General features: G+C 36.1%; 1 protein-coding gene across 1 annotated transcript in view; it reads right to left on the reverse strand.

The window, feature by feature from the left end:
- The window catches only part of LOC120302731 (macrophage mannose receptor 1-like), a 64,759-nt gene that overhangs the window by 17,556 nt on the left and 24,048 nt on the right, over positions 1–23,155 (reverse strand). The window contains exons 13-20 of the mRNA XM_039331588.1: positions 21,704–21,825; positions 21,009–21,084; positions 14,157–14,289; positions 9,266–9,301; positions 8,242–8,411; positions 7,624–7,691; positions 1,350–1,450; positions 983–1,125 (exon numbers count right to left, since the gene is read on the reverse strand). Of these exons, the coding sequence (XP_039187522.1) occupies positions 983–1,125; positions 1,350–1,450; positions 7,624–7,691; positions 8,242–8,411; positions 9,266–9,301; positions 14,157–14,289; positions 21,009–21,084; positions 21,704–21,825 (849 nt within the window). The remainder of the gene's footprint in view (positions 1–982; positions 1,126–1,349; positions 1,451–7,623; positions 7,692–8,241; positions 8,412–9,265; positions 9,302–14,156; positions 14,290–21,008; positions 21,085–21,703; positions 21,826–23,155) is intronic.

The raw sequence follows: 23,155 nt of genomic DNA on the forward strand, positions 1-23,155 counted from the left end.
ATCAGGATTTTTAAGAGAATTTAGAAAGTAATTCAGTAGTAATAAAATCAAATTCACCACTTTATTTAGGGAAAAATATAAGCAGTAATAAAAGTTACGGCTTAACATATGTAAATTTCCCTTCTGCTTTTTGTGACATAATTGACTTCTTAGTATTTTTGTATTGATGATAGTTATACAGCTATCCTACTGCCATCTTACTTCTGGAAACACCCAGGAGACAGAGACTAATGAAAGAAAATGCCAAAATCTCAAAATCTTGGAGATGGCCCTGGAGATACCATTCAAGGAAGAAAGTCTTTAGATGATGTTGCTTATAGACATGTCTATAGCTACTTAGCAACCATTCACCATTATGAGGTAGCCCCCAAAAGGGGAATTTAAAGTTTTGATGACTGCCCCTCCCTACATTAAGCAGTGGAACAGCTTGCCTTCAGAGATTTTTAAGAAGAGACTGGATAGTCGCTTGTCTGTAATGGTATAGGTTCTCCTGCTTGAGCAGGAAGCTGGACTAGAAGACTTCCAAGGTCCCTTTCAGCTCTATTCTATTCTATTCTATTCTATTCTATTCTATTCTATTCTATTCTATTCTATTCTATTCTATTCTATTCTATTCTATTCTATTATTTTACTCTATTCTATTCCATTCTAGTCTATTCTATTCTATTCTAGTCTAGTCTAGTCTAGTCTATAGTCATGGATCACATTTTGGGCACTTGGCAATGAGCCAAAACTTACAGACATTTGCAGTGGCCATGATTTCTTTCTTTCTTTTTTTGCTGAAATCTGATGTTTACGTTCATTTTTTGGCAAAAAAAATGCCCATAAAGATATTTCTTGCTGATTTACCTGGATTCACTCAAAAGCCTAAAAAGACACTGGCTACCTATAGCAATCTCCATGTATTTAACATACATATTGCCTTTAGGATGTTTGAACAGGGATACTATCTCAAAATATTTAAATTAGCTATATCAGTTACCTTGTCATTAAACCAAAGCCAGCCTTTACTGCACCCTTTTGGAGTTGCAGGTAATGTGGGAGCTGCAGTTGTACGGACGGAGCTATTGTGTCTCTCGCAGATGAAGCTATTCATAGCACCACAGTTTATATCATTCCATACACCTGGTCAAAGAAATTACATTATCATCTGGGAAGATTGAGTTATTTTTAAAATAAATAGCAACATGTTAGATACATTTTGCAACCGAAATAGTAATAGTGCAAAGTGCAATGGTACATACTGGAATCCTACATGTGAAAGAATAGACTTAGTTCTCACTTACTGACCACTCGTTCATATCCTGACCAGATAACTGTTAAAAACATGATGTTTTTGTTGTACTTGCCTGAATCATAATACATAACTACACAGTGTTCATCTTCATTGGCAAAGTTGGGTTCACCGGGGGCCCAGGCTTCATATGTCACTGGAGTTCCATCCATCCAGCTGAAGAAAAATATTTAACAGTCACCTATGATGCTCTGAACTCAAAACAACTTTTGGAAGCTCAAGAAGGGTGTTCCAAGGCTTTTTAATGCTTCTTGCACTTCAATTATTTAATCTCTATATTATTTATATAAAATATTCCAGCCAGTATTAACAATGTAAAGCAATAGCAACTGAAAGAATATAACCAAAATAGTACAGTGTGCTAAAAAGTATTGAGAAATTACAGATAGTCCTTGAGTTACAATGGAACTTGGAACTCAGATTGCTGTCTCTAAGAAATGTGTCTGTAAAGTATGATGGGATGTGATTTCATTGCTTAGCAATGGCAATCCAGGGAGTCCCAATTGTGATTGTAACCCCAAGACAGGCAAATTATTAAATGAGAAGCAGAGGCAACAGTGGGTTTGGGAAGGCCCTCGGAGCCCTGATGCAGACCAGACCTGAGTTGAGCATGTGCTCACAGAGTCTGGGGAAAGTGGATATTGGGGTGTGTACAAGTATAGGAAGGCTGGGACAAGAGGACAGTGTGTATATATATATATATATATATGAGCATAGGGAGGCCACAGAAGAGGGTTCAAGGTGCATGAGTGCATATGTGCATGTCTGCATTGCAGAGAGGCAGGGAAGTGCATGTATGTGGATGAGCGAGGTTGGAAAATAAGACTCTGGTTGATGTGTGCCTGTCTGCTATCACAGGAGGGCCCAGAAAAGAAGATCATTTGTCAGTGCATACATATATGCTTGCACAGAGAGGTTCAGGAAAAGAGGCCGCTGGTGAATGTGTGCTTATGTGAGCACAGGAAGGTCCAGGAAAGGAGGGTACAGATAGGTGCAAGTGAACAAGTGAGCAAAGGCACACTGTGTGTGATCAAAGAAAAAACTGGCCAGGAGGCAGGGGGGACTTACCAGAGCTATAAATGACCTTCCTTGCTGGCTTTCCCATTGAGTTTTCTTGTGGGAAGCTAGCTCAGATGGTTGGCAATCATCACATGACCACGGGATGCTGCAATTGGCAAGCTGCTTGCCAAGGTCCCAAATTTTGTTCATGCGTCCATGGAGGCACTATGTCAACCAGAACTTTGAGGACTAGTTGTAAGTTCCTTTATTCGATGCCATTCTAACTTTGAAAAGTTGCTGAATTAATGGCCAATATATATTCAAGCATCAGATTGTCAATTATCTAGATATTTTTTAAGAGGAATATTTATTTTTGGCTTCCTGTTTCAGTGAATGGACTTATGAACAAGCCAATTATAAATATATTTAAATAGATTTCTGAGAAAGCACTTTTGCTTTGAACATATTAGGAACTAACTGTGGTTAATTTAGATGCAAATAATTTTATTTTATATCAAAGAAGTATAATAGGTTAAGTGTTACACATAGCACCAGCTGACAAGCTTCTGTTCTATAATTGCAACACAGATAGTAAGTTATTGCAAGCAAAAAAATCTAATCAATTAGTCTGCTAGTAACATCTATCATATATTTTTCCTTGCATACTGTAAAAGTTTTAAATATTACAAGACAATGTGTAAATGTAGTAACCTCAGAAGCTAATATTAATTTTATTTACCAATGACTGGCATTTTTATCACCAAATCTTGTAATAGTATGTTGAAAGCTTGGAAGATTTGCAACCTGCCTGTATGGTGTTGGTTTCTTAGGCTGGTCTACCTTGTTGGAACTCACACAACCTGAACATAATGTTTATCATTGAATGTAAGGAAAAAGCTCTCCTAGACTTCTCCACTCAACAGAAGAAATACTCTGAACATTGTTCTCGTTTGGGGTCATGTGGCCCCATGCTCCTTGATAAACCATTTCCTTGGTTCACAGATGGGCTATTAGTAAAAAATTGAAGAAATACTTATCTTAAGAAACTGAGAGATAACAGAATAGAGTTGAAAGTGACCTTGGAGATCTTCTAGTCCAATCCCCTACACAGGCAGGAAACCCTATACTAGAAGTGGGAAATGATGGCCCTTTTATGACTTGTGGACTTCAACTCCCAGAATTCCTGAGCCATCCCTGCCCTATGTACAAATACAATCTCTTCTTAAAAACGTCCAGTATTGGAGCATCCGCAACTTTTGGAGGTAAGTAATTCCATTGATTAATTGTTCCAACTGTCATAAATTATGTTCCAAAGTGAAAGCATTACCTAGAGTTCCGATTTTTTTAATCTTATTGGTTTCCTTTTCAACAAATCTTGCTAAAGAAAGCCCTGTCATAATCTTGCTTTTATCAAAAGTTGGTTAGGCACTTAACAAATTCTTCCTTATTCATATTTATTCCATTTTACTATAAAAATAATTTCAAAACAGAATTCATTTCATGCTGCAGAATTTGTTAATCATTTTACATATCTTGTGCACCTGGTGATGAAGTTATCAATAATGTTATCAATGAGGATGATGTTCAAGAAAATTAAAAGGGCTTCCGGTACGGAGCGACAGCGATGGCGGCTATCTTTTAGCCGTCCAGCTGGGAAAGTGTCAGAGCCGCGGAGCACAGCGTGCATCAGCTGGTCTGCGGCTTGGAACTCCCTTCCCGGGCAAAGGGAAGGGATAGAGAGTGCAAGAGTAGAGGTAGAACCCCTGAACCCTCTCTGGATTTAATCCTAGAGGGGGTGAAAGGAGTGTTCCCTCGGAGCTCTTGCTGTCTCCGCCTCCCAGCTGTTTTTGCTTCCTAGGAAGCAAAAGAAACTGCCGCTTCTATCTCCGTGCTTATAGAGAGTTGGTGAGTAATTCTTAAAAAACGGACAGAGCAGTTTAAAGGATTTTTCTTATATAATTTAGGTGTTTATTTTTTTTTACTTAGTTTTGACTATTTCTCCTTTTTTTTCTTTTTTTACTGTGGAGAAGGAATTAAGATGGCGTTTTGAAAGTGACGGAGTTTTTTTTTCCTTGTCTTTTGTTTCACTTTCTCCTGTTTCACTTTCTCCTGTTAAGGACTGGACTTTACTTTTGCTTTTGGTATTGAATCCTCTTTTTTGATTTTCTTTTTCTTTTTGGTTTTTTTTCTCTGGATTTTCAAGGATTATAGTGTTTTTGCTGCCTCTTTTTAAAAGTAAAATTTTTCTCTTTTTCCCCCTCATTTTTTTTTGGGGGGGGGGAAAGGGAAGTGAGAATTGTGTTATTTAAAATGGCTTCAAAGAGACAGCCGCCTTCTACAACATCCAAGGTGATTTCCTCTCCCATAGCTTCTACTGCACAACCACAACAACAACTTAAACATGCACCACCGGCACAGCCACCACCCTCCCCTCCTTTGCCTGGACTTTCAGCACAAGAGGTTAGAGGTATAATGGGAGAGGCTGTAGCTCAAATGAGAGAGGAAATGAAGCAATTTACTATACAGCTTAAATCAGAAATTAAATCTGACTTTAAAGAAGAGATAAGTGGGATGAAGGATCAAATGGAAAAGAATAATAATATTTTGCGACAAGATATACTTGCAGCAGTCTCAGGTTTGGCTACAGTGGTGGTTAAGCTGAATGCAAGACTCGAGGAAGTTGAAGATAAAGTTGATTCCTTTGATGATAAAATTCAAGATGTGGAAAGGAAGGTGGAGACTTCACAAGAAGATATTCTGATGTTTCAGTACAGGCAGATGGAATATGCTTTGAGGATTAGAGGCCTCAAGGAAGATATGAATCAAGATCTGATGGAGGTGGTCCTTACTGATTTGGCTGTGGTTTTGGATATGGATAAAGAAGAATTACGCAGAGAAGTTGAAAAAGTGTACAGGCTTAACTCTTGGATTGCTAAGCAGAAGAATTTGCCTAGAGATGTGGTGATTTATTTTACGAAGAAGTCTCTGCGTAATGAGATCATACAAGCCTTTTATAATAAAAGATTTCAGATAGCTGCCCAAGATGTCATCATACTAAAGGAAATCCCATCAAAAATTTTAAGAAGCAGGAAAGATTTTGCTTTCTTAGCTAACGAGCTTAAAGTTAGATCAATGCCATTTAGATGGGAAATCCCGATGGGTATTGTTTTGAGCCATGCGGGGACACGTTATAGATTGAATACGGTTGATAAAGCTAGAGAATTCTATACTTCAGTCCTAGGTGCAGGCTCAACTTTACCTGTTCAGAAATCCCTGAGTGGCAAAGAGGCGGAGCAGCAGTCTGAGGCATTAGATTTGGTTTCTGCTGGGATGCTGCAAGCTGAATGGCAACGCCAGATGGAGGTTAAAGAGCAGAGAATGACTCGTGCAGCTTACAAACGCAAAGAGAAGGAGCAACGTAAGAAAGAGGATATTATTTATTCTTGGTTCCAATATAGGCAATTATTAGATAGATGGAAGATGGATTGTAAGGTGGGTTTTCTCAGAGAAGATGAAAATCTTATCAAGCAAGTGAAGGATCCAAGACAAACCCACATTAAGAGAATTTATGGGGTTTTAGTTGAATTGGATTCAGAAACGGAACTAATTAAAGATTGTATGATTAGATGGGCGCAGAATTTTGGCGAGCCAGTCCCATTGGATACCTGGGAAACTATTTGGGTGAGAAATGTCAAATTTACACAAGCACAGAATTTAAGGGAGAATTTTTATAAAATGTTTTATAGATGGCACCTTGATCCACAAAAAATGTCTTTTATGTACCCCGACTTACAACCTAAATGTTGGAGATGTGGTTGTATGGATGCTACTTATTATCATATTTGGTGGTCGTGTAGAGAGATAAAAGCATTTTGGATTAAGATATGGTGGAATATTCAGAGAATTTTTAAAAGGAGGGTAAAATTTACTCCACAATTATTTTTGTTAGGTATAGTTATTGATTGTGATACAAAGGAGGTTATATTGATGTTAAATTTGATTACAGCTGCGAGGCTGTTAGTAGGACAATATTGGAAGAAGGAATCTTTGCCTACATTGCAGGAGTGGTTTCTTAAAGTGTCTCATTTGGCGGAAATGGCAAAGATTTCGGCTTTCTTAAAGGGACAAACGCAAGAGAAATTTCTTGCTGTTTGGGATAAATGGATAAAATTCATACAATTTAAACTTGATATAAAAAAATATTATATAGTTTTCTTATAATTTTTAATTATATATACATATATTTTTCATTTTATATTCTTTTTTTTTAAATATAAATTTTTTTTAATTTTTTTTAATTAAGCCTATATTCTGCTCTGGGAGGCCCTGGGGGGGGAGGGGGGGTTTGGGTAGGGGTGGGGGAAGGGGGTTTTTTGTTGGGTAATGTTTGTTTTTTATTTGTATATGTTGTTTTTTTGTTTCTGTATTGTCTTTTATTTTCTGTAAAATTTATAAAACTTTTTAATAAAAAAAAAAAGAAAATTAAAGAAGGAAGTGAGAATTTTGGTCTCTTTCTAAACATCAAAAAGACAGAGCATATGACCACTGCAAGGAATGGAAATATCAAAATACAAATTGATGGTGAAGAGATAGAATGCATGAAAAAAAATCACTTTCCTAGGATCACAGATCACTCAAAGCAATAAATGCAGCCCAGAAATAAAATGTTGGGATTGTACTGGGTCACACAACAATGATGAACATGAATCAAATATGAAAAAGCAAGAACATCAGCCTAGCAATCAAATGTAAGTTAGTCCACTCTATTATGTTCTTTGTAGCTACCTATGTTTGTGAAAGTTGGACCTTAAAAGGCAAGATAGGAAGAAAATTGACTCTGAGCCCTTATGCTGGAGAAGGCACAACTATCCATATTCAGGGCTTTTTTTCTCATAGAACGGAGTTCCAGCACCTTTTTTGGATGGAACCTTGTAGGGTAGACAATGCGGGTTGTATGACGTGTGTGAGTTCCGGCACTTTTTTTTTTTTTTTTTTAGAAAAAAAGCACTGTCCATATTCCTTGGACAGCAAAGGTGACTAACAAACAGGTACTGGAGTCACAAAACTTTGTCTTACTTATTTTGGCCATGTCATGCAGGAAAATTCACTAGAAAAAGCAATTGGGTTTGGAAGAGTTAATGATAAAAGAAAACCAGGCTGCCAAAGAACACAGTGGCTGGACACCATCAATGCTGATACCAGCCAGAGCATAGAACAACTGAAAGTAGTGCAAGATTGAAAGATTGAGAGACCCAGCCCATACAATTGCCAAGAGTCGGACATGACTAAATGGATATCACCATCATCATTTATATATTTTGGTCACTTACCCGAACTTTTTGTCAAGACTCAAAATTAAACCAATATAAGAATCAGAATAAATTCCATAGCGCACAGCCTAAAATGTAAAAGAAAAGAAAAGAAAAATAGTTATTTACTATTTTAATATAAAGTAATAAGATAGTGTACCAATGAATCTAATTCAGGTATTCTGCTGAGCATCAGAACCAATAATCCAACGTAGGAAAGAAATTTGACAAAAATATTCTTTGCAAATCATGTTAAATAGAGACAGCTAAACACAAGATAAATGACATCATTTTGAAATATGCTTTGCTTTTTAACAATGTAGTACTTGAAAATTCATTTGAGTAAAAAGGTAGCGTCTACTCTAACTTATTATGTTCTTTAACTAATTGGTTTCCAACTAAACTGACTGCACTAAACTTCCAGAGATGTTAATTTAATGGTCATTATAATGCATATTTTATCCAAAATTTTAAAAGAAATTCTTCAGTTTCTGAAAATTTCTGGCTATTATATCATATCATACACACTCACATGCACACAAACATGTATTATACATACACACATATATACACCCACACAAACATATATTTTCTGAAATCACTTATTTTTCATAGGTAATTATTGCATATATTTCTTACATATTTCCACAAAAACACTTTTTCTTGTTTACTCTCAATAGTAGTAAGATCACCACCATGTTGTTTGCAGAACTTCCGGGCTTTTTCTGCAGGCATTGATGTATTACTGAAATAATACTCATTGTTTTCAAATTCAATCCAGCCATCTTCAACTCTTTTATAAATATAATCTACAAAAGAAGAAGTAGAAGAAATGACACCTATCTGAGCAGTCCTTTTGCATCCATTACACAAAACCACAAAACAAACAGATGCTGTACTCTTCCATCCAAGATCTTCTGCATATGAACCTGCATACCCCAAAGACACATCCATATTATAGCTGGCAAACTGACTTCAGCTGAGTGCTTCCAATAGCTGGAAGAGACTTTTATGCAAATGTTCCAGAATATACAGAAGTCAACCCAGATATGCTAGGTTGAGGCTGCAAGACAAAGCAATGTAAAGCAAAAAGGAGGCCATTTTAAACTCACTTTCAAAACTAGTTAGGGAGAGAAGTGGGTTGTTGCGTTATGCAACTGCTCGTATCACTTGATTCAATCAAATCAGTATCAAATGCAATCACTTTATCAAAGCTTTGTATATTTGGGAAAATTTTCTAAAAATTTCCAATGATTTTTTTATAGATATAAAAAATGCCCTAGTTTTTAGTAACTCCTCTTTGTAATTGTAGTAACTCCTCTTTGGTTGTAGCCATATTTCTACGTATGTTTGGGAGGCCCCTATTCAATTATTGCCTGTGAGGAGAAGGTCAGTCAATGGCATCTTCCTTTCATTTAAAGGGAATCACAATGTCTGAAGTTTTAAACCATCCAGAGCCAGCGTCTGGCTTTTTACAGTGCTCTGAGAAATTAGTTTGCTTACAAATTCAACCATCACACATCACATTTTAGCGATACTTCTCTATGTCATACAGCCAGATTTTGCTCAAAGCAGTCTGATTCAAATCAAACTAAATAAAATGCACAGCCATAGTTTCAAATACATATATTATAATATTTTGACATTAAATTGCCCAACATACCAAATTTGTTGCTTGGTTCTGGATTTAAGGGTGAACCTGCAAAACCAAGTATTTTAATTACAAGAGATTCAAACAAAACCAGATTATATTACATTGTTCCATAATGCAAAAGGCAATTCTCAAAAAGTGAAATGTTGTACTATATTAATGTATGTCTACAATACATACAAGCAAATACAAGCATAGAAATCTGGATCCCAGTTTTCCATAAGATTCAGATGACCTCCACTTTTGAAAGAGCCATGAAGACCTATATAAATATCATACAATTGCACTCATTTCACATGCTAGCAAGGTCATGTTCAAAATCCTACAAGCTAGGTTTCAGCAATATGTAAACTGAGAACTATCAGCAGTACAATCTGGATTTTGAAGAGACAGATGAACTAGAGATAAAATTGCCAACACTTGCTGGATTATGGAGAAAGCAAGGGAATTCTAGAAAAACATTAATGTCTGCTTCATTGTCTACGCTAAAGCCTTTAATTGTGTAGATCACAACAAACTGTGGCAAGTTCTTAAAGAGATGAAAGTACCAGACCACTTTGTCTCTTGAGAAATCTGAATATGGGTCAAGAAGCAATAGTGAGAATCAGATAAGGAATAATTAACTAGTTTAAAATAGGAAAAGGGATATGACATGGATATTATCACCCTTATATGCAACTATCTCATGCAAAATGTCAGGCTGGATGAATCACAAACCAGAATTAAGATTGCCAAGAAAAATATTAATAACTTAAGGTATGCAGGCAATACCATTCTAATGGCAGAAAGTGAAGAGGAACTGAAGAGGCTCTTGATGGAGGTGAAAGAGGAGAATGCAAAATTTGGATTGAAACACAACATTTAAAAAAATCTAAGATCACAGCATCCAGTCCCATTATTACTTCCTGGCAAATAGAAGAGAAGAAATGGAAGCAGTGACAGATTTAATTTTCTTGGGCTCCAAGAGCACTGCACACAGTGATTATAGTGATGAAATTAAAAGACACTTGCTCCTTTGGAGGAAAAATATAGCAAACCTAGACAGCAAATTAAAAAGCAGAGACATTACCTTACTAACAAAAGTCCATAAAGTCAATATGATGGTTTTCCCAGTTAGTAAAATATGGCTTGAGAGTTGGACCATACAGAAGGCTGAGCACTGAAAAATTGATCCTTTTGAATTGTGGTGCTGGAGAAGGCTCTCAAGAGTCCCTTTGACTGTAAGGAGATCAAATCATTCAATCCTAAAGGAAATCAACCCTGATTATCCTTTGAAAGGTCAGAAATTGAAGCTGAAGCTCAAATACTTTGGCCACCAAATGAGAAGAGAGAACTCCCTGAAAAAGAGTCTCAAAGAGTGGAAAAGATTGAAGGCAAAAGGAAAATAATAAGAGGATGAGACAGTGTCTCATTAATTTGGGCAACTCCAGAAGACAGTGGAAGACAGAAGGGCCTGGCGTGCTGTAGTCCATGGAGTTACGAAGAGTCAGATACAACTTACAGAATGAACAATGACAAAAGACAAATTAAGAATATTATCTCAGACCCACTGAACAATATCTTTCAAAGCTTCTGGAGCATCAGGAACTACCAGAGAACTGGACAAGAGGTGATGTAATTCTCATCTTCAAAAAAGGAAAAACAATGGTTCTAGGAAATTGCAGGCCTATCAACCTGAAATCAATACCTGGGAAGATGTTGGAAAAGTTAATCAAGCATCAGATCTGCAAACTTTTAGAAACAAGGAAAGCAATTTTTGGAAGCCAACGTGGATTGGTCAAAAATAGATCATGCCCAAAACAAAGATCATAGCAAAAAATATGGCTAATATGCAAAAAGAAAATCTTGGGGAAAAATTAGGTATACAAATAGTTCCTAAAATAAAATATCTGGGAATTGTTATCTCCACACGGTGTTCATCAATCAAAGAGGACAATTATAGAAAATTAGTAAAGCACATAAAGGTTGACTTAGATCGCTGAAGAAACCTACATCTCTCGCTTCTTAGAAGAATCTCAGCAGTGAAAATGAATATTTACCCAAAATGAAATTCTTGTTTCAAAATATTCCAATCCAATTAGATAATTTTTTTAAAGAGTTGAATCAATTAACTTTAGATTTTGTGTGGCAAAAAAAGAAGGCGAGAATAAAACAAAAATCTCTACAGGATGCTAAAGAGAGAGGGGGATTAGGCTTTCCGGATTGGGAGCTATACTATTGAGCAGCGGCCCTGATGTGGATTAGGGATTGGATTATTCTGGAAAACAAAAGATGTTTATATTTAGAGAGGCATGACCTCCAGCAGGACTGGCATGCTCACTTATGGATAAGGAAAAGTAGGAACTATCAATATTTCTTGAGGCACAAAGTTCGGCAAGAACTCATAAAAAGTTGGAACATAGTTAAACGCCAACACTATACAGGAGTTCCAGGTTGGCTCTCACCATTAGAAATAGTTACATACTCCAACTTATACAGGCAAGATAAGGTTATTACATATAAAGATATCCTGTCAGAGGAAGGCCATCTAAAGCAAAGACAAGAGTTGAGACAACAGGGAATAGTTTTGGAATGGTGGTCCTATCTTCAGATGCAAGCAAAATATATGAAAGATAAGAAAGAGTGGGGAATTAATAGACAAGATATGGGGCTTGACAAAATATTACTAGGTTCAGAGAGAAAACAAATCAAAAATATATATAAATACATGTTAGAATATAAATTATATGAGGAACAAGTCAAAGAAGCAATGGTTACCTGGGCAATAGATTTGGGACACGCAATAAATTTAGACCAATGGCAGCAAATTTGGGAGCGTAACAATAAAATTACATTGGCGACATCCTACAAAGAAAATCTTTACAAGATGCTTTATAGATGGCATCTGCCAACGGCCCAAACTTGCAGAAATGTACAGTGGTTACTCACCAATGTGTTGGAAGTGTAAAAAGGAAAAGGGTACATTCTTTCACGTTTGGTGGGCTTGTAAAGAAGTACAGGTTTACTGGCTTAAGGTTTGGAAATGGATAATAGAAATAACGGGTCAAAAAATTCAATATAAATTAGAGACGTTTTTATTAGAAATATTAGAAAAAAATATATATTTAATTATACATGTGATAATGGCGGCAAGAATCTTGTTTGCCCAAAACTGGAAAGCAACTGAAGTGCCTAGCAGAAACGCGTTAATAAGAAAAATTTTGTATTGCGCAGAATTGGATAAGATGACTAAAGAATTAAAAAATCAGGAGGAAACAGAATATTACCTAATTTAGAATAAATTTTACAAGTGGAGAGAAATAAGAAGGAAGTCAATAGAAGGGATATAAATAGAGGAAGATTACTAGAAATGTTTAACTATATGTATAACATTTACTCTTATATGTAAAGTATGCAATGATTAGACAAAGATATATGTCAAAGAGGATACACCACATTCAATGTTTTTTTTAATTCTTTTTTCTTTTCTTTTGTATCTAATAAAATGTTTAATAAAAAATAGATCAAGCCAAACAAATCTTTATTGCATTTTTTGACTAAGTGACTCAATTAATGAAATGCTGTGGACATAGTATAGCTGGGCTTCGGTGAAGCCTTTGACAAAAATAGACCACAGCCTATGTCTTAGTAAGATAGAAAAATGTGGGATAGACAGCATCACAACCAGAGGGATTCGTAATCTAACCCCAAGGTTTTGTCTTAGGCCCAGTATTCTTTAACATTTTCATAAATGATTTAGATGAGGGGGAAAAAAGGGAATTCATCAAATTTGTAGATGATACCAAGCTGGAGGGAATAACCAACATTCCAGAAGATAAGATCCAATCTGGATTAGTCACCAGGACCAGAGGTTTACTCTTCTGAGCTTTCCGACTTGTGTTGGAGCCCATCCTCAGGGAATTTCTCTCTAGCAGAGTGTGTTTTAACCTATTCCAGAAGACAGGCTCAAAATCCAGAAGGATCTCAACAGACTTGAACAATGGGTTCTGTCTAACAAAATGAAACTCAGTGGTGAAAAAAGTACTGTTTTACATTTAGGCAAGAAAGACCAAATGGACAGGTATAGAATATATACCTGGCTCAACAACAATAACTGTGCAACAGATCTAGAAGTCCTAATGGAGAATCATTTAAGTATGAGTCAGCAATAATTTCCTCGGTGAGAACAATTGATCAGTGGAATGCTTTGTCTCCAGCTGTTATGGTTGTTCCTATCACTGGAGATTTTAAAGAAGAGAATGAACAGCCATTTATCTGGATCTCCTGCTTAAGCAGGAGGTTGGACTAGAAAACTCCGAGTTCCCTTCCAACTCTATTATTCTATAATTCTGCAAAATCCTCCATCAGAAGAAAGGCAGAGCTCATGTGCCTTGGAAAGACCACACTTGGAATATTGAATCAAGTTTTGATCACCACAATATAAAAAAGGTTGAAACTCTAGAAAAAGTTCAGAGAAGAGCAACAAAGGGTTAGAGGTGAAAACATATGAAGAACAGTTGCAGGAATTGGCTTTGTCTACTCTAGTGAAAAAAAAGACTAGTATGACATGATAGCATTGCTGAAATATTTGAGGGGTTGCCACAAAGAAGAGGGGGTCAATCTATTCTCCAAAGCACCTGAAGGTAGGACAAGAAGCAATGAATATAAACTAACCAAGGAGAGAACCAACCTAGAACAAATTTCCTGACAGTGAGAACAATCAACCAGTGGATTGGCTTGCCTCCAGAAGCTGTAGGTGCTCCATCACTGGAGATTTTAAAGAAAAGACTGGAAGCCATTTGTCTGAAATGATATAAGGCCTCCTGTTTGAGCAGAGAGTTGGACTAGAAGTCCTCCAAGATTTCTTCCAACTCTGTTATTCAGTTATTCTGAATAAACTACTTAAGAATGGATAGCATATTACCTCTTGTAATTTGACAAACCCAATCATGTAAGTAATGACAAGGTGCTGCTGTCCAGTATCCAGTAAATGTCCATAGTGCTCTGCATTTTCTGTTTTCATTGGAAAACAAAATAATAACTGGTTCATAGTTTACCTATAGTAAAAATTAAAATATATTTAGATATTTACTGTCTAAAAGACATCAATTTTAACACTTGGGAAAGAAAATATGTACCTTTTAATAATTTGGGTCTGCATGTTTGATCGGCTGTTAGCAAAACTTTACCAATGTGGTTCTGAGTACTGAAATTGAAGGAGTGGAGCTGGCATGTATTTTTCATATTAGCCTGATTCACTGATACATCATTTTTATATACAACATTTTAACACAAAACATGGCATAACTTTAAAACAGGAACTAGCAATGGTTATAACCTTTACAAGATATCCATATGGCTGTATTCTTATGTTGTCCAGAAATTCTGGGACAGATTCTTACAAAGCATCGTTGGTTGTGCTTTAAAGGTAGAGTGGGACAAGTGTTTAAAGGTAGGACAAGAAGCAATGGGTGGAGCTCATCAAATGGAGACCCAACCTGGAAATACGAATGGATTTTCTGACAATGAGAACTAGTAAGCAGTGGAATAGCTTCTCTTTCAGAGTTGTGGATGCTCTGTGATGGTATGAGGACTCCTATTTTGGCCAGAGATTGGACTGGAAGAGCTCCAAAGTCCCTTCCAATCCTAGGATTCTCTGATTCTATGAATTATAAGAAATATATATTTCCTATGCATGGCATTTTTTTTTAAAAAAAAATCTGTTTCTAGTATAAACTGCCCAGACTCATTCCAGAGTGAGGCAGCTGCAAAATCTTATAAAAAGATATGTGATGAGATGATGAGATGAGATGATGTGATGTGATAATGAGAGGAGAGGAGAGGTGAGGAGGGGAGGGGAGGGGAGGAGAGAGAAGGGGAGGGGAGGGGAGAGAAGGGAAGGGGATGGAAGAAGAGGAGGGGAGGGGAGTAAAGAGGAAGGGAGGGGAGGGGAGAGGTGGAAGGGGATGGAGAGGGGAAGGGGGGGAGGGAAGGGGAAAGGGAGGAAAGGAGAGGAGGGGAGAGAATAGAAGATATAAGATAAGATGAGCAAAGTAAAGGAAAGTTAAGGAAAGGAAAGGTATGAGAGGTGAGGTGAGGTGAGGTAAAGTAAGATGAGAGATCAGATGAGATGTGTCAGCAGAAGTGCGGCAAAATGAATGGTGTTATCTTTTCAGGTACTGGACACAAATGACTTAAAACTTTTGATCTAGAAATCATTTTATAATACAAATATTTTTTTTATTGAAAATTTTTTAAAATTTTACAAAAACAAAACAACCCTTGCCCAAACCTACCCGACCCTCCCATTCCCTCCCCCGACCTTCCCAGAGCTGAATATAGGCTTAATTGAAATTTCTTCAAAAAATCTTAAAAAAGATATAACCATAAATAAATCTAAATACATTACTTAAACAAATTATAAGATAATTAACAATAATGTATGTATAAAAAACATAAATATTAGGGAAAAAAATGCTTAAAAAGAAAAAGAATAAAGAAAAGGAAAAAAGAAAAAAGATATAAGAAAATAAAAAAAATAAAGTCTATAAAATATTAAATTTTAAATATAAGCTATTGAAAAACTAAATAATATTTTTTTATATCCAACTTATATTGTATAAAATCTATCCATTTTTTCCATACCACAAAATACTTCCGTTGCGATTGATCCTTCAAGAAAGCCAAAATCTTTGCCATTTCCGCCAAATAAGAAACTTTAAAACACCACTCTTGCAAAGTAGGCAAAGATTCCTTCTTCCAACATTGCCCTACTAACAACCTTGCGGCTGTAATTAAATTTAACATCAATGTAGTCTCTTTGGTATCACAATCAGTAACAATACCTAACAAGAACAAATGTGGGGTAAATTTTACCCTCCTTCTAAAAATTCTTTGAATATTCCACCATATCTTAATCCAAAAAGCTTTTATATTTTTACACGACCACCAGATATGATAGTAAGTAGCATCCAAACATCCGCATCTCCAACATTTAGGCTGTAAGTCAGAATACATACGAGACATTTTTGTGGATCAAGGTGCCATCTATAAAACATTTTGTAAAAATTCTCCCTTAAGTTTTGGGCTTGTGTGAATTTGACATTCCTCACCCAAATAGTTTCCCAGGTATCTAGTAGAACTGGTTCACCAAAATTTTGTGCCCATTTAATCATACATTCTTTGACTAATTCTGCTTCTGAATCCAATTCTACTAACACCCCATAAATTCTCTTAATGTGAGTTCGTCTTTGATCTTTTATTTGTTTTAACAAATTCTCATCTTCTCTAAGCAAACCCACATTACGATCTATCTTCCACCTATCCACTATTTGTCTATATTTATAATACATATATTATAAATAATTTAATTATGAATTATTAATAACATTAATAATCAAATTAAATTAAATTAATTATGAATTATTAGCTACCTTTTTTATCTATGTACCTAAGTGTAGCAACATATGCAAACTTCTTAAAATGATTTCTGGGGGTTTAAATGGTTAACTTTAGATTTAAATTAACCATGCTTTGTTACAATGCTGACTTTAGTTTGTATCTTTCTTATTCTGAAATTCATAGTGACAGAGTTTAAGCAGAGACTTAACAGGACTAGTAGGACTACCCGATTCTGTAATAGCTTTGTTCCCTATGCCATCCATCTGGTGAACTTGCAAGATTCATTTTTCTCGCCATGCACATGTATACATAACCTGAACTAAACTGTCATTTTTCTGTGTCATATAATATGTGTTTGTATATGCATAATTCTGTATTTATTTATTTATTTTTGTCATATTTATGTAGTGTGTATCAGAGGTGGTGAACCTTTGAGGGATGTATGCAACAAAATTTCATTTTAATGTATGTCAATTAGTGTATATTTGAAGTGACAGTAAAGTTATTATTCTATTCTATTCTATTCTATTCTATTCTATTCTATTCTATTCTATTCTATTCCATTCCATTCCATTCCATTCCATTCCATTTTCAAGCCCTTTCAAACTTCCTCATCTTGTTCTTATCTTGTCTGTCTATCTCCACTTACAGATCATTGCAATTATAACAAGCTTATTTCCATAAAATAAAATTGAAAAGTACACAAAAAAGTAACAGATCAATCACAATCTATGCCAGAAACAATATAGATAATCCTTGCTTAACAATTAGTTATTTAGTGACTGCTGGAAGTGACAACAGACACCCCCCCAAAAGACATTAAGGACCATGCTGTTTGCTTAACAACCATGGTCACATTCACTTTACAACTGTTTCAAAAAAAGATTATAACATAGGTTATAGCCATAAGGTAACTTGCTCAATAGTCACAATGACTTACAAACCTAATTCTGGGCTCAGTTATGGTTGTAAGTTGAGGACTATCTGTAAACAAATTCAAGTCAACACTACTTTCTGAGACAGAATACTTGATAACATTCCTTATCCTGATATATTCTGAAAAACTAGATTGTAATCATCTTTCTAAAATCAGAAGTGCTCAGACCAAATGAATCTCAAGGGGAAAGCTATTCCAAAGCAGGGGGGAAGTAACCAAAAAAGGCTTATCTCTGAGATTACTGAAAACCTCAGTAGGAAGGGACTCAAATGAAATCTGTTGCAACAAATCCTATGAACAGACATAAAGTCCTGGAAGAAGGGAGTCCCAAAGATATGTAGGGTTTCAGTCATGCAGGTTTTAAAGGTGAATATTCATTAACTTGGATTGCGGACTAGTAACAGTGCAGCTCTCATGTTGTATAGATGAATCATGACACACTCATTACTCTGGATCAATTTTAGCTTCTGTGTGGTCTTTAAAGGCAGCCCCATGTAAAGCACATTTCAGTAATCCAAATGAGAGATCAAGATGTATGTGACTGTAAATTATGTCTCCCATTCTAAGAACGGTTTTAAATGACACACTAGATGGAGTTGGGCAAAAGTTCCTCCATGTTATAATTGCCTCATGTACCTCAAGCAATAGCCATGAGCCAAGAAGGACAACGTGCAAAAGGGAGCATGATTCCATCAATCATTAGAGATGAAATTTCCCTGACTCCAAACTGCTACATTGTGCTGGTATTAAGATCCCTAAAATCTTAAGTCTTCTCAATTTTAACTGTTTTTATGCTTATCTTGTTACCATTTTATAAGTCACTCAGAGTAGTTTTATCATTAAAGTGGGTGGTATATAAATTTAATAAATAAATAAATTAGAATGTTCATTCTCTGACAGAACATAATCAGACCCAAAGATTTCACACACATATACCACAAAGAGAGAGGGGGGAAAGGGAGAGGGAGAGAGAGAGAGGGGGAGGGAGGGAGGGAGGGAGGGAGGGAGAGAGGGAGAGAGGGAGAGAGAGAGGGAGGGAGAGAGAGAGAGAGAGAGAGAGAGAAAGAGAGAGAGAGAGAAAGAGAGAGAGAGAGATCAACTGGAATAACTCCTTTAGAAAGAAGGATCATGGCAATAGAATATTCCTCATTCCCAATCCTCCAAGATGATTCAGTAGTTGATGGTAATTAAAGGCCACTGAGAAGTCAAGTAATATCAACAAGATTGCAGTTCCCCTTATGGCCTCACCAAAATATCCATACGTATATCTAATATGTCTCAGTTCCACTTTCACACCTTAAGCTGCCCAGAAATTGTTCCATGTAATTCATTTCTTCCAAAGTTCCTTATATTATAGTAAAGAACTAAATAAGAAAAGTTGGAGATAAGTCAATAATTGTCTAATATTTTTGGATCAAACTATTCTTCTGAAAGGGTAGAATACACTTCCTCAAAGCATAGGGCACTGGTCCATCATGCAAGAATGCATTCATCTCTCTCACACACCCTTACACTGGATCTTGTCAACTCTGTCACCTCTCTTTTATCCTGCATACTGATAACAGGTTTTTTGCTAGGATGACAAAAGAATGGGATGAGGGTAATTCAGTACTTAGAAATGTTGCTTGCTCATTTCACTTCTTCTTCCCCAATGTGGATCCATCATCCGTGTATTGTTCCTCTTTCTGGGATACCACAATAATGAGTTTAATCTACCTCTTCATTCTTTCTGAATCTCTTTTGCTCCTCAATTACTTTGGAAGTTTTCAGCCTTTTCTCCAGGAGCTCAGACATCATGATGATACTGTTCTCTGTTTTTGCTGCTCTTCAGATGCTATGCAAAACCATCTTCTTCATTTGGCACCACTTTATCAGACAGTATCAAATGGCTCAAATGGTGGGCAATAACAGTAACAGAGGTAGTCACAAACATAGCCATGAATCTGTGTATTCTATCCCATCTTCTCCTACCTCTATCAATATGACCATTAAGAATACATGCCATATTTCTTTCTTGAAAGATCAATCGCAAGAGAAGTATTTTTTGGTATGGAAAAAATGGATAGATTTTATACAATATAAGTTGGATATAAAAAATATTATTTAGTTTTTCAATAATTTACATTTAAAACTTAAGATATTTTATAGATTTTTCCTTTTTTAATTCTTTTTTTATTTTTCTTGTTTTTCTTTCTTATTTGATTCTTATTTTTTTCTGTTTCTTTTTTCCTTCCTTCTTGTATTTTCTTTTTATATATTACTGTTAACTATTTTATAACTTGTTTAATTAATGTATTTAGATTTGCTTATAGTTTATATGTGTTCTAAGATTTTTTGAAAAAATTTGAACTAAGCCTGTATTCAGCTCTGGGAAGGTCGGGGGAGGGTATGGGAGGGTTGGGGGGGTTTGGGGAAGGGAATTGTTTTGTAAAATTTAAATTTTTTTAATAATAATAAAAAAAAGAATACATGCCATATTTGACCTTCAGTTATAGGCATTAGCAATTACCCAAACATGGTGCTTAGGGAAAGGACTGCTCAACTGTTCTTAATTAACTGGAGGTCCTGTCCCTCCAGCAAAAAATGGGTAAAGGAAGAATTAATAGTACGTGGAATGAAAGATTTCAGGTAGCTTGTCAGTTTCTGTATGAACAATGCAATCAAACTTTTTTCAATAGCAGTCTGAGGTAACTCAGAGAAACTGTCAGAATAATTTGAATTGGGTCAAATATCAACAACATATTATATTAACATTTTAACATTTGTTTTACACTTGGTTTAACACTAGAATATCGTTATATGTCTGTGAAAATCACTACAAGAAATATTATTAATACCTGTACTCCACCAGTCCCCCATTTTTCCAGCTCCACCAGTCCCCCATTTTTCCGGGGACAGAGACGAAGGGGGGAAACGGCATGGTTCAGCACAAATGGAGTTTCTACTCTTACCCACTTATCCACTGCTTGTGCAGCCTGGTTCCCAACAGGCTGCAGCTGGCAGAAGACCATGGCCTGGGGGATTGAGCACCCCTGCTGTACTCCATAAATATTAAGTATACCAACAATTTCAATTAACAATTGTATTATTAATGTGGAATAATGAACAATCACTAGAATAATGATGTGTCTGCATAATTACTGGAATAGTGCTGTGTTAGTAGCACTATTCCAGTAATATATAGCAAACTCTCCATTGTATACCCGTGAGAAATGAACCTAATGTATTATCATGTGTATTTCAATGTGTATTCCTTTGTTCCTGAGAAAAGGAAAGTATAAAACTGAAGTCTGAACCCGCCCTCAGGGTTCAGAATTGCTTGTTGCTATTGCTTCTGAACCTGTGCAATAAATCTCTCTGCTAAAACCCTCTGGAATTTGTAAGAGTCCTTTCATTTTCCACAAGATTATAAGGCACGCATGTTAATCATTTACTTACAGGAGACCCATCAGTCCAAGTGTATCCTGTGCTAGAGTCCGAAATTTGTAACCCAACCCAGGCTTCTGTTTGTAATCTAAAATGTAATAATCAGCAAATATGTTAAAATATATATTTATGCATGTGTCTTGTTGAAATGCACATTGCAATTTTCTTTCTGTGTTTTCTTTTTCACATAGAACATAAGCATGTCAGGAAATGAACAACCACAAGAAATATCTAGGCTCGTAATATGACCTATGCTCTTTCAGCTGTAATATAATAGATATCTATTTCAGTGGGAATAAGTTCTGATGACTATACTGGACTTTATTTAAGTAGTCATGTATAGGATAATGCTAAAAGGCTTGTTACTTTATTGAGATGATTGATGATGATGACTGAATCTACATTTCTGACCATTCTTTCTTGTTTCTGTTGTACCCACTGGAGTTTCTTTTCTATTTTTTTTAACAATGATGATGATAACGATGATCAGGAAATCATGATCTTTTTCTTACTCATTGAGTTGGAGCTCTAAGTAGAGTACTCCGAAAGTAATCTTAACTACATGCAAAATGCTTCAGAATGAATATATGTGAGATTATAAAGTCTACACTAGTTATATATTCCATGATGCTCAGTGCTCCAATAAACCCTTTGCTAGCAGTGTTTCTGCCTTGACATATAAGAAATAAGCAGTTTATTATACTCACAGTTGGTTTAGTAAGCGTTCCTCTGCTTTATTATGAAAAGAAGCCAGGTCTCCTCCAATTAATTTACAAAAGTCATATGCCTCATACCAAGATTTCTTTTCAGTTTTATCCTCTGTATAGGCCTAAATGCATGGAAACATACAGTATTTCATTACAAAGGAGCATTAACATTATACAGCTAGTCCTCAACTTATGACCACAATTGAGTTCAAAATTTCGTTGCTAAATGAGACATTTGTTAAGTGAGTTTTGCCTCATATTACGACTTTTCTCCCCAGAGTTGTTAAGTAAATCACTGCAGTTGTGTAGTTAGTAACATAATTATTAAGTAAATCTAGCTTGTAAGAAGGTTGCAAACTGTAATCATATGACCCCAGGACACTGCAATTGTCATACTGTAAATATGAGTCAGTTGCCAAACATCTGAATTTTGATCATGTGATCACAGGATTGCTGCAACAGTTGGAGGAGGAAAAAACAGTCATAAATCACTTTTTTCAGTATTTTTGTAACTAAATAAATTGTTATAAGTTGAGGACTACCTGTAGTTCTCTGCACCTACCTATACCTTTATGGCTCTCATTATTTATCTTTTCAAATAACCCTCCAACTTTCATATTTGATATTTTCACTTTTCACATTTTTCGAACAAATAGAAAACCTCGATGTTAAAGAGAAAATGGGAGAAGTTAAAGGGTGAGGTTTTTTGCTGCTGCTATAACTAGAGCTATGCGAATCATATGTACAAGAACATTTATTAACTTTTCTGAGATAAAGTCTACATATATTTCCACTCCTCTTACATAATAATGATGATTGATGAAGATGATATTGATGATTATTTTCCCCACAACAAAGAGTAGGTGTACTGGAGGATAAGGGAGTGCTGGATATGAGTTCTCTGCTGCAGTGAGGAAAAGGGGGTGGCTTGAAGGCGCTGACAGCAAGTGCTGTTGGGTTCACCTCACCTTGTCTGTTTCCCACTGGAGGAGGTTCCCCCTTTAGATCAATAAAAGAGTGCTGAAGATGGGGGATGGAATGATTGGCGGGGAAGGCAGGGTAGGGCAGTGTGTGCAAATGGTATCAGGTATTGCAAGACCTGGGAAGCAAGGAAGGGGCACTCACATTGAATGCAACCTCAGTCACACATTTGTTTCCCTTGCACTCACCTCATCTGGTCAGCAGATTTGTAATGGCCCAGGTTTTAGGCTATTGCTTTTAGTGCCTGGTTAGCCTGTAATAAGTCTTGCCTTATTGCTGATTTGATTCTTGCAGAGAAGGCTGATTTGGTTGTATCACCAAGATCTGGCTGGGCCCATAAGGAAGTGTTGCTCTCTCAGAAATTTGCCCTGTGGGTTATCAAATATGGCACCAGCCTAGACTTCAGGGCTGGGGAGACGGTGTGGCTATTGTCATCAGAGAATCTCTAGCAGCTTCCGGAAGTATGCTTCA

Source organism: Crotalus tigris, unplaced genomic scaffold (genome assembly GCF_016545835.1).
Source record: "Crotalus tigris isolate CLP2741 ecotype Arizona unplaced genomic scaffold, ASM1654583v1 scf7180000024437.13266115, whole genome shotgun sequence".
NCBI lineage: Eukaryota > Metazoa > Chordata > Lepidosauria > Squamata > Viperidae > Crotalus > Crotalus tigris.